Consider the following 13,375-nt stretch of genomic DNA (forward strand, 5'->3'; position numbering starts at 1 on the left):
AAGGTCTTCTGTAGTTAGAGAAGTCTGTTGTTCTCTTTAATAACAGGAAAGCCACTAGGTGCTGTGAAGGCCTAAATGTAGGTATATAAGCCCAGATTATGACAAACATAATTTAGATAGGATTTCTTCTTAATTTCACAAAATTTCTTCAAGCCTGAACAGAGTGCACTTTTCAGAGGCCCTGCAAGCCACAGAAGCTCTCTTTATTAACCCTTCCCTTAATGGACTTCCACATTCTATGACCTCAGCATAAGGTACTGGCACATGCCAGAGTGACTGAGAGCCACTGTAAAACACCTGAGCACTTCTGTCCCAACCAGATGAGCCATTTGTTTCTGTCCCCAAATCTAGTTTACACAGGTTATGCTTGTTGTTTTAATTACATACTTCATTAAATATCATTGAAATACAAGGACACAAAAGAGTATGTATTTACTAAAATACTCGCATGTGTAACCAACAGGGCAGCTCAACCCAGTCCAACTCTATGGCTTAAGCATTGCTTAAGTTGTCCTGCAGATGCAGCAGAGCACAAATTGCAAGTCATGTAGACAGGGCATGCGCCACAGAAAAGGGTTTCACCTCCTATAACACTAAAAACCAATGTTTCCTCCCTGTGGAAACAAGAAGGCTAGGACTAGACCGAAGCCTGAATCCCAGAATCCTTTTAGAAGTAAGGGGCCCGTTGCCCAGAAAGATCTGGTGCTGAAATCCACCATTCCAAACCTTATCCTAAATGGCCAGGTTTAAGGTCCTCCAGTGAAACCTGCCCTTCCAGTGCTTTTGCACACTAAACTCCCCTCTGTAACCCATAGAAGTTTGACCTAACACCCACTTGGGAAGACAGAATTGAGTCCTGCCTCCTGTCTCCTTGCCAGTTGACCTCACAATAAAGCCCTTTCTTTTCTCAAAAACCAGTGCCATACTATTGGTGTCTAGGCGCTTTGGGCAGTGAGCCCCTTGCTCGATAACACATGCTTTTAAAAATTTAATAAAGAAGAAAGGCTTTAAAGTAGCAGCAAAATAAATATGTGTGGGACAACTTTAACAGATGAGGGGGGATGTAAATCACAAAAACATAAGGGTCTATAATTAGTGTTTTTCAAGTCCTGATTTCAAACAGGAAGTTATATAGTTCAACAAGATATGAAATAGGTGATCCATGCTGCCCAGAGGGCAAAGATTTAAAAATACGTACACATTTTTATGTTTAAAATGAAAATAAAATATTTGAGATATCGTGTTTTTTAAAAAGCCTCTTCTCTGGCTAGTGTTTATAAATCACCATTAAGTAAGAGAGAAGGCTCTTAGCAGTATAATTTAATCTGAATATAAGCTAAATATTTGGAGATTCTTATTAATATCTCAACTTTTCTATAATATTAATTGGAGAATTTTTTTAAAAGTATAGAAAATCCAGGAACAAAAAGGAGAAATAAAAACAAAAACAAGGTAAAAGGAAAATAAATAGGGGCTGTGACTAAGATTAGAGTACAAACAGTGTGAAAAATTTTTTTACAAAGTGTGCAACGGCCGGGCGCAGTGGCTCAAGCCTGTAATCCCAGCACTTTGGGAGGCCGAGGTGGGTGGATCACGAGGTCAAGAGATCGAGACCATCCTGGTCAACATGGTGAAACCCCGTCTCTACTAAAAATACAAAAAATTAGCTGGGCATGGTGGCACGTGCCTGTAATCCCAGCTACTCAAGAGGCTGAGGCAGGAGAATTGCCTGAACCCGGGAGGCGGAGGTTGCGGTGAGCCGAGATCGCGCCATCGCACTCCAGCCTGGGTAACAAGAGAACTCCGTCTCAAAAAAGAAAAAAAAAAAAAAAGTGTGCATCTAGGTCTGTTTGCTAGAGATGTCCTATCTATGGCAATTGCCAATCATTAAATAAAAGAATAACATTATCTGGGAGTCTCTCTGAATCTCCTGTGATTCTGGGGTCTGCCCAATAAAGAAAAAAAAAATAATAAAACAGAATAAAATTATCAGTTATAAGTTTTACAGTACTGATTAGATAAAAACAAACCTGTGGTCGTGCCTTGGATGCTGATAACATCCAAGTTATGCTTTATAAGGGAACAGTTTGCAATACAGTTAATAAATCACTCAACAAATTCATTGAGTTCCTACCAAATGCCAGATACTAGGGCTACAACAGGGAATAAGACGAAAAATTCCCAATCTTCAGGGACATCAACAGTCTAATGAAAGATGGTTTCAGTATCAGTAAATTTCTTATGTTCTTCCTGTTTGCAGCCCACGCATTTAACCACAATGTATAGTTCAGTATGAACAACCCTATGAAGAAACTCATCATGCTTTCCAGGTACCTGCCAGGCTGGACTAATGCAAAGAGACAATTTAAGTATCTCGAAGACGACTTGTAAAATTCTTCTAAACTTGTACATGCTTCCAAACTTCTAAAAAATTTACTTTGGTAAATCACAAAAAAATCTTATTTCATACAATCCAATGACAAGAACTGGGAAGCAGAAAACTCAAGTTCATCATCTCTGGCACAAACCTAGAGTACAGATATTGCAGGCTGTCAATTAAGACCAACCAACCTGTGTTGTTAAACAGCCAACAGAGTTGACACCTTCTTACAAAGACTCAAGAATATAACAGAAATCCAGACTGGAACAGAAAGCTACCCCACATTTGCAGATAGGAAGGCTGAAAGAGTAATCACCGTCAAAGCCAAAATAAACACAGTGGAAATCTCGAGGTTTAAGGTACAACACTCTGCTCTATAAAGTATTTAAAATTATCTGTCTCAAATTGTCCTAAAAATAAAAAGATTGCTATAAAACACTCCCTGAATATCTCAATTTAAGCAGTACAAACTTTATTTTTAAAATATACTTCAGTGGTAACTAAATGAGAGAATCCATTCTAATAGAATGTTAAATACTGGTGGAGGCCACCTGCCAAACATAAAGATGTGGTTTTGTACAACAGTGAAGCTGTTTTCACCAGTACCTAAAAGCAGCAGTATCTATGGAGATGACTCTTTGTGACAGTAAAAATGCTTAGGCAGAATACTAAGATTCCAGGTCTCTACAGTAGGGAAGCATACAACTGACTCCTAAGAAGAGGTGACAAATTGGAAATAAATAACTATCGCAACTTATATAGATACAAGAATGACCAAAATATGTCCTAGTTTCTCCCAATTCAAAAATATTACTTGATTCGTCAAGAACCTGCTTCTAACAAAACCTGTGATGGTGTGAAGGTAAACACCAAATGCCTATACTGTGCGCCTCCTGGTAAAGATAAAACCGCCGATTGCTGTGTGAACATTAACAATATTAATAAACATAGGATCGGTAGCAGTGCCCAAAAATAGTCATTTCCAAATGCAAAAGCAGGAGTGAGGGGAAAGAGGCTCCTGTTAGGAGACGTTCATGAAACTAAGCAGCTACAAGATGCTCTTTCCTTTCAGAGGCCTGCAGTAGCGTGGAGGTACTTTTCCTAAGTGGCTTCAATGTACTTTCAGTAACACAATCCTTGTTTTGATGACAAACCTATTCTTTTCTTCCCCACAAATATGCCACCTTAAAAGAAATGAAAAATAGCATTTTGGTAACAAATAGCATTTAAGACTGTTAAACAGAAAAGGAGATAGTTACCATGCTGGTATATTTTATGCAAAGTAAGACTGCTACGGGGTGGGGCGGGGGGGCCTGGCTGACTGCTATTTTATTGTGGAAGCAGAGCCCAGAAGGCTTCCTCCTTCCCCTATCAGATATCTCCCCGAAAGACTCTTCCTCAACCTGGCTGCCTTGGAATCTAACCAGATTATAGCCAGTACAGCAGAATAGGATGACCTCATCATCTACTGATTACATACAAAGAAAATGTCCAGTTAACCTCTCCGCTTCTTCCCTCCTTGTGATCCCCTATTCTATACCTAGGCTTCCTAAAACAACATGCAGAAACCATTTTGGACAGTATCTAGGGCCTGCATGATACTCAATAAATGACATTATTTATAGTAATGATGTGTACTTCATAGTGCCAGGCACATAGAGCCCAATAAATCTTAAATAACAACAATAATGAAAGCATATGATTAGCTAATGAGTGATTATAAAGTACTTACAAATATAAAGTGCTACACAGGCACATAATTATAAACCACTGAGTTAAAAGCAGGAGAAAGCAAAGCAGAGTGAAAGGAAGGAGAAACTCAAATAAGCAAAGATCTCTTAGCTATTTGAGACGACAGCTGAGTCCCTGCCAGCCAGAACACTCACATTCCTCCAATGGTGACAGTGGCACAGGTACGCTCTGAAAAGGCAGGCACTGTCTCTGTGGCCGGGCTGGCTGGTCTAATGTAGTCCACCGTCACATTGACCTGGAAATAAAGAATCAAGGGAGTTAGGGTTGGGAGTCTGCAACATAGCTCACTGGCAGCCACATGTGCCCACTCAATTGTGAAAGATCAGCTCACTGCAGTTTGGTTTTCTGAATCTAAGATTTTAAAAACCAATTAAAAGAAACAGCTGAGCAACAGACTGGGAGAAAATGTTTGCAAAAGACATAACTAATAAAGAACGTTTATCTAAAATATGCAAAAAACTCTTTAAACTCAACAATAATAAAACAAACTGATTTTAAAATGCAAAAGATCCAAATAGCTTACCAAAGAAGACATACAGGTGGCAAATACGAATAGGAAAAGATGTTCCACATTATATGTTATTAGAAAATTGACAACTTAACAATGAACTACCACTGCTTGTGGTAGCACAGTTGAAGTTCAGAACACTGACAACACCAAAGGTAGGCAAGGATGTGGAGCAACAGGGACTCTAACTCATTGATGATGGAAATGCAAAATGACACAACCACTTTGGAAGATAGCTGGGTGGTTTCTTAGAGAACTGAACATATACTCTTACCATTTGATCCAGGAATACAGCTCCTTGAAATTTATTTGAGGAGTTGAAAATACGCTTACACAAAAACCTGCCCATGGATGTTAAGAGCAGCTTCTTTGTTCATAACTGTCAAAATGTGGAGGCAACCCATATACCCTTCAGTAGGTGAACTGTGGTATCTCCAGATGACAGAATATTATTCAGTGATAAAAAGAAATGAGCTATATAGCAATGGAAAGACATGGAGGAAACTTAGACGTATATTACTAAGTGAAAGCAGACACTCTAAAAGGTATCATACTGTATGATTCCAACTCTATGACATTCTAGAAAAAGTAAAATTACAAAGACAATAAAAATATCAGTGGTTGCCAGGAGGTAGGAGGAGAGCAGGAATTTTGCCAGGAGTTCTAGGCAGAGAATAGGGAATAGGGCAATAAAACTATTGTGTATGACACTATAATGGTGAATACATGCCACTATACCTATATCAAAACCCACAGTTGATATAACAACAAGCACAAACCCTATGGACTTTGTGTGATGACGATGTGTTAAGGTAGGGTCAATAATTGTAATAAATATGCCAGTCTGGTGTGGAAGATTGTGTGTAGGGGGCAGAAGATATAAGGAAATCTCTGTAACTTCTGCTCTATTCTCCTGTTAATCCAAAACTGCTGTAAAAAAATAAAGTTCATTTTAAAAAGAAAGAAAAAAGCTGACAACCAAAGATGTAAGTCAAACAACTAAACACATAAGGCCCCACAGAAATTCTACTTTACAGAGAAGAGATTTGTAACATTCCTGTAGGACTCCTAGACATTATGATAAAGCAGTACTTTAACCTTTTCTGGATCAGACTACTTTGAAAATCTGTGTTTAAAAATACTAACTGCCTCCATGGAAAAACTGCATGTAATCTGTCATAGCTTCCCAAGGACCAGGTTAAGAATTATTAAGAACAAACAAGGTGGGCACAATGGCTCGATCCTATAACTGCAGCACTTTGAGAGGCCCAGGTAGATGAGCTGCTTGAGGCCAGGAGTTCACGACAAACTTGGGCAACAAAGCAAGACCCCCATCTCTCTGGAAAATAAAACATATAAATAAATAAATAAATAAATAAAACAAATGAACAAACAAGGTAACAATCACAAAGATGCTTGGAATTCGTTTTACAGTATATAAATAAAAAAGATACAACTAATTAAGCCCACACCAATACAGTTTGGAGGTGGGGGAGATGGGAGATATAGAATGGACTAGATGAATCTTTAGGTTTTGAAGTAATTTTGCGGACAGAAGTCAGAAGCATAAAATGGAAAAAAGGCTTAACCCTAGAATACACGAAATAAATGGATATGGACACACTAAGCAACACTTTTTCTTTATGAAAACTTTGAAGATAAACATGTGGTATCCTGTAGCAAACATATAGGGCATGCCATTATAGAATGAAGGTGTGGGTTTGCTTTGGGTCAAAATCAAGGTTTACAAACCCACACTGAAGAGACCCATGGGGATCGAGGGGACTGAAGCCATCCCCACAGTCTAGAATCCCTTTTCTAAACACATCTACAGCTCTCACTGATCAGCTTAAAGACAGCATATTGCAGAAGCATGGAGTTCAGCCACACTGCTGGTGAGCACCATTAAAATCCTTTCAAACTGTCTTCTCAAAAACTCATTTTGAAAATGAACAAGGAAATCTGGAAAAGGACAGATGCCTAAAAATTCCAACTGTCAGATCACTCACTTGAACATTCCATCGAATCACATTTTAGAAGCAGCAGAATGGTGCCATATCAGAGCCCAAGCCAATTAAGGGCTGATGTTAAGGTAAATCATTCTTACAAGAAGTACGGTCATAGCACAACACAAAAAATAAGAAGAGATAACGATGACTCCTAAAATTAGATACCTACCTTGAAATTATTGAACGGTCTTAACAACTACTCCAAAACTCAGGAAATGAGTAAAAATTTGAGAAATGTGATCACACTGAACACTAGTACCCTCCAACGAAAAGGTTTTTAATGCTTTTCCTGCATGCTGCTGGCCAGAGTTGATACAGGCCAAAGAAAGGGCAAAGAAGGGGATGGCTGCACACAGACAGGCCTGGGTAACTCAGAACCAGGGAAGGAACGAAAGAGGGGTCTTGATGCTGTGTAAGTTAATACACCCTGGAACTCTCCTCAGACAAAGCCCCACAATTAACCTACAGAAGCAGGTAGAGGGCCAGGAAAACAAGACAGGTGGAGCCATGGCAAAAATTACACAAGAAATCACAAGTGTACAGAAGGTAGACAGCAAATGTGGCTATACCATGTAAAGTACCTCAGGGCCCATTTTAAACAGGACAAGGCCACAGGGTATGGTCCAATCTGGAGGCATTCGCTGGGAAGTTAAAAAATATGTGGAAATGAGGAAAGAGGTCCCTGTATCTATTGTGCTGTCACCCAATCCATCTAGCAAGCTCAAGCCCTCAATTCTACTACTAAGGGGAAGAAATCAGCACTGCTTAAAAATAAACTGAGTCTCAAGGTTACCTTGCACCTGCCAATGCCAAACCTCCTACTCAGCAGGCAGACAGGGGTGGGACAGACAGCAGCTCTTCAGCACAGAGAAACACTAGCTCTCAACCCTGAGAGAGGGCTAATTCACCAAGAAGGCACATGTGTGGTGGATAGGAGTAATAATGGGAGGAATAACAAACAAAGATGAACACCTGTGCATCTCTCAGGCCAGAAGGCCAAAGTGAGGTGCTCTTCCAAAACTGTCTTCCAGGGAAATCAATGAGAAGACAAAACAATTTTAATCTTCAATGACCAAAAGAAAAAACTACATTCATCTGCCAATGAACTGTTTCCTATATTGAGAGGATGAGAACTAAGATATGTTGAGAGGATGAGAAATAAGTCAGAGATTAAACAGTTCTTTGTGGATGCAACATTATTAAAGAAATTCTAAAATACAAATGAGGCCCTAAGAATAGACTATAGCCAAGATACACACCTGCAGGCAGCTATGAAAATCAGGAATTAAAGTCAATGTGTAATTGGCATTTGTGTCTCTCTCCTGTGGATTCTGAGATCTCTTCCTCCACCTTGGAATTTTTCATCTCAAGGTATTCATCATTGATCTGTCATTCACTTAAAAAAGAATCACGGTTTTAACAGCTTCAATTAAATCCACTATAAATCTTAGGAACATCTTCCTCTAAATAAATGATAACCTGAATTTTGTGTTTGTGGGTAAGTTATGTATGGAATGGCACAAGAAACTGATTAATATAGATGGGTTCTCCTCTTTAAGATATTCCTGAAATGTTTTGTATGCAAGTACTTTACGAATACATGACCAAAGGATATATAACTGACTCAGACTCTGATCCCTGTTTATAGCAATGACTGACCACAAAGAGCCGTGGGCTCCTTGCTTGGTGGTACTTGGAGCTCTCTTACAAATGAGTCACATAAGATCTTTGGGTCTTAGTTTCTTTTTACCTTAAAAATCAGAACATTAGATTAGAACATTATAGCATCATTTAACTCTAGAATTCTAAAAGATAATTTAGTCAGACATGGTATACTGTATGCTGTTTTCTTAAACCTTTGTGTTCCTACCCTACATTTACTACAATCTATTGGAACATACCAACTGTAAGTTCCAAGAGAGGGGAGACAATGTCTTATACCCTCAAAGACCTGGCATGGGCCTGCAAGGTAGGAGACTATGCAGTATGCATTTGTTGCATAAGTAAATATATAATCAGGAATCTTTTCAGACATAACATCATGAAGGACACCTCTGAAGTGAAAAGGCTGGGCATCCTGAGGACCATTTTGTCAAAATGTTGATTATTCTGCTGTTTTATATAGCAAAAATATATTTATTTAAACTACGGGGTGTGGGGGGGAGGAAATGAGGGAGGAACAATATTTAAAAACTGTGATAAAGCTCTAGTGAAAACAACCATGAAAGATGAAGCAAGCCACATATGAAACATACATAATTTCTAGTATTACGTGTTTCTCAAAGAGGTTCTCAAAGACAAGAGGGTAGCAGGCAACCTTGGTCTACTGGATTAAAGAATTTTCCTTGAAAGCAATTTCAGGGCCCTGTCAGAGGAACTAAGATGGTAACTTCAAACTAAATTTATATATTAATTGCTTGTCAAGTCTGGAATAGTTTAGAATAGCTATGGGCCACACAACAGAATTCTGAGGTTCTATGGATATTCTTCATGCAATGTGTGACTAAAACAGTATCAAACCAAGAAAGAACTTCACAGACTGATGCTACTGATGATAACAAAATGCTAAAAAGTGAACTACCTAAGCATAAAAGGTTAGAGGAGGTAGGGAAAAAAACAGCTGTAGAGTCACAGCATTTCCAGGTTGTAGCCAGAGCTTAGTTTTAACATAACCAGGCTTTTGGGCATAATCACCACATAATCCCACCCACTATTCCACACAGCCACTCATAAATTCACGAAGAGCTATAATAAACACGTTGCCTCTCAAAATACCCCTTTGTAACCCCTCTCAGGTCAGAATTTCCAGGCTTTATGGAAAGCCTTTACACATCCCTGATACAGAAAAGACGACATCACCTGGCCTAAGTCCCACTGATGCTGCCTAGAAACAAAAGTATGTAAAACAAAACGTTTCACATAGACTCAATAAGAACATGGACACTTCGGAACAGCCAGGTTGCAGCAACTGGTTTCCAGCAATTCTAGAAAGGAGCTGTGGGAACTTGGATAAGCGACCTAACTTCTCTGCTTACGTTAAACAGATTAACTGTGCGTATCTCACTGCTATAGGAAGAAATATATATATAGCATTTAGAACAGTGCTTGAATCACTGTAAGCTCTATCTAAGCACCAGTTATTTTTAGATAAACATGTACTAATTTTCTTAGGACAGTGTCTGGCACAGAGTTAAGTGCTAAATAAGTATCCATGAGATAAATAAACACACACACAAATACATACATGCATAAATCAGATACATATTGATGTAAATCATTAGACTATGGAAATCACTAGGCAGAAAGACTAAAATTACACTTATCTTTTTAAAGAGCCACCAAACAAAAATATGTAGTACCTCATACATATTCATCCCAACTTAGAGTTAAGTAGGTATTTAAAGAATGATACACTACTTAGTATTTTTTAGATATTTAACAGATTAATTTTGCAGTTACCAGTTATTGGATACTTTGTTTACCAATGATAATTGAAGCAGAGTGTTGTGAACCATCTCAATTAACAGGTTAACCAGGGATACTCTGGGCAGGATACTTCTTGCCTTACTAAATTAGGAAGACAATGAACATCAAACAGTAACCAAGTTTCCACTGGCTTTGGGCTTAACAGGACCTTTCATACAAAATACTCCTTAATATTTAAATGATGTAGTCTTAATTTTTTTCTCTGTTAAAATTATATTATGTAATCATTTTAATTATAAAAGTGATATATAATTTTAAACATTTTATAACACACATCAATCACCCATTCATCTAGGTACAGGAAGAGCTTCAAAACAAATTGCTAAGGAGCCTCTTAGTCCTGCCTCTGGGCATGCTCTGAGCTTACCTCCCAGCTAATTCAGACGTAAGCCCTTGTGGAACTGCTCATCTCAAGAGAGGATGTCAAACTTACCTCCTTCTAGACAAATATTGTGTAATGGAAATACAATAAGCGACAAATGAGACCCACATATGTATGTTCACATTTTCCTAGTAGCAATGTTGAAACATTAAAAAGAAGCAAGTGATATTATTTTTAATATTATTTTAACTTAAAATTTCTAAAACATATCAACATATAACAAATATTATAACAGTATTGAGATCGTTTTTTGTGTTAAATCTTTATAATCTGGTGCGTACTTTACATACATCTCAATTTGGAGCAGCCACATTGCAAGTGCTTAAAACTCACTGGGCATTCATAGAGTATCAGTTAAGGCACGCGAGTCTTAGCCTCATTCCTCTATCCTATGTGTGGTTCAGATTTCTCCCTGTATTTTTCCCTGTGAACTTATGTTTTATGAATCTTTGTAAAATTCTTAAACCAAATATGAAAAAAATATGATACAAAAACCCTGGTATCAATAAATAAAATATTTAGCCTTTTCTTTTTCAAATCTCTGACTAGATTATAAAGACAAGCTATATACATTTTTGGTTCAAAAAAAATTTCAGGTGTGAGGATAAATTTGTACATTGGGGGAAAAATCCCTTAGCCTGTACTATTGTAAAATAAATTCTATTCCATAGTTTGGTGAAGGTATTTTTCAGTGCCTTCCACCAATTCAATAGCTGAATTTTATTAATTACTGAATTGTCAGCATGATTCCAGAATTCTTCACAATAGTGTTTGAAGTTTATTCTAATGGATGGATGGTGGGTAGATGATGGCCAGAAACTCAGGCTAAGAAATAATTGTTTGGCCGGGCGCGGTGGCTCAAGCTTGTAATCCCAGCACTTTGGGAGGCTGAGGCGGGTGGATCACGAGGTCAAGAGATCGAGACCATCCTGGTCAACATGGTGAAACCCCGTCTCTACTAAAACTACAAAAAATTAGCTGGGCATGGTGGCACGTGCCTGTAATCCCAGCGACTCAGGAGGCTGAGGCAGGAGAACTGACTGAACCTGGGAGGCGGAGGTTGCGGTGAGCCGAGATCGCGCCATTGCACTCCAGCCTGGGTAACAAGAGCGAAACTCCATTTCAAAAAAAAAAAAAAAAAAAAAAAAAGAAAGAAATAATTGTTTTTGTAGTTGATAATTAAGGCTTCCGTTAATGATTGATATTATTAAAAAGAAAATGAACAACTGGTAGATAAACCATTTTTTAATAAATTTTTATAATTATGAAATGCTGAAATTTACTTCTTCCATCAGGACATCTTCGAGCTCTGATATCCCTTACAACAACCTTTACAAATATGTTCATTAAAAAATTACATATTTTGTCTCACCTACGCTACAAAGATTAGGAGACATACATCAATGTTCCCTTCCTGTCCAATCCAGCCCAGATGTATTCTATAACACCCACTTCCAAATCATTGTAATTAAGTGCTTAGGCTGGTTGTTTATTTACATGTATTTATACTGCTCTCTCCCATCTAAAATCACCCTTCCCACCCCCAAATCACAGACGTATTTTGAGCACATTTCATTTTCATCAATGGGATTTTTATCTATAGTGCCTATAAACCTTCAAAAGCACAGTTAGAAAGTGTTCTTATTTGAAGCATTTTTGACAAAATTAGTCTCCTACCCCAACCACTCCTCTGTCCTCTGGATGGGCAGATGCTTTTATCTGCTTTGAGGGAAAAGGTAAAATACAGCTGAACACAGGGTCCATGGAGATGTTAAGAGTCTCTGACATCAGGCATTCATTTAAGTGGACATCACTGCTCCCTGATACACCTTCACTTTGGTGTATATTTAATTAGAAGCATATGCAAGCTCGAGATCCACGAAACCTTAAAACATTTTAGGTAAGAGGCCATTAGAAAATGGCAAAGATTTTTAGAAACAGTGATAACAACCTGAAAACAAACGTAATAAAATTATCTGAAAATATACTGACCACACAGTTTAGGTTTGGAGGTAAATAACAGGCATATAAACATCAAATTTTAACAAATAACAATATTTTAAATAAATCTGAGGGGTACCATAGAGAGACAGACAGAGATCACTATTTGAAAATAACATCCCAGCTCCCAGCATTTTCATTAAATCTCTTAATTCTCCAAGCCTTATAATCCTATAAACATACCTAAAAAGTATAACGCGTGTTTGTGCTAATGCTCCATTATCTTGCTCATTATTTTATCACAGACATAACTCACACCAATACTTAGTTTTAATACCACCCTGCTTGTCCCTGAGGAGGAATGTCCAAAGGTTTCAGAGGCACTACTGGAAACTGTCCCTTGTGTCCCCTGCATGTCCCTTCTTATTCCTCATCAGAGCTGCCATCTCCCACTGCCTTCCTCTAAAGGATGAAAGTTGAGGGTTGGTCTTTTTTCTTCTTTATACAAGTGTCAATCACAGTCATCTACAGCCAAAATTTCCAAGGTCACCAGCAGTCAGGGGAAATTAAATCACTTTGTCCAGAACTCTCCCTGGAGGAGTTCCAGCCACACAGGCAGCACAAATTTTACATGGAGATACTTATGCCTTTGCATAGACTATACCCAATATCACCCAGTCTTTAAAACAATAGCAGTAATCAAACTATGATGAGAGGAATAGGAATATGAAGAAAGGAGACTTGCGTAATGGATTCTAAGAAGAATTAGTTAGGGGGAAGAGGATATTATTAAGAAATGGACAAAAATAAAAGGTTACATTGCATTTGCTCTATCTATAAAGATTTTGAATGTCTGCACCACTAAAAGACCAAGTTGAGAACCCTAATCAATAAAAGTGGGGACTAAAGTATTCACC

General features: G+C 38.1%; 1 protein-coding gene across 2 annotated transcripts in view; it reads right to left on the bottom strand.

Moving 5' to 3' along the window:
- SND1 (staphylococcal nuclease and tudor domain containing 1) overlaps positions 1-13,375 on the bottom strand; it is a 457,598-nt gene that overhangs the window by 258,527 nt on the left and 185,696 nt on the right. For both annotated transcript variants that reach the window (XR_004268168.1, XM_032275661.1), the window contains exon 12: positions 4,267-4,367. Coding sequence is in view for 1 of the 2 variants with exons in the window: in XM_032275661.1 (XP_032131552.1) it covers positions 4,267-4,367 (101 nt within the window). In the remaining variant the exon portion in view is untranslated. The remainder of the gene's footprint in view (positions 1-4,266; positions 4,368-13,375) is intronic.

Source organism: Sapajus apella, unplaced genomic scaffold (assembly GCF_009761245.1).
Source record: "Sapajus apella isolate SASKATOON/1434 unplaced genomic scaffold, GSC_monkey_1.0 scaffold7, whole genome shotgun sequence".
Classification (NCBI taxonomy): domain Eukaryota; kingdom Metazoa; phylum Chordata; class Mammalia; order Primates; family Cebidae; genus Sapajus; species Sapajus apella.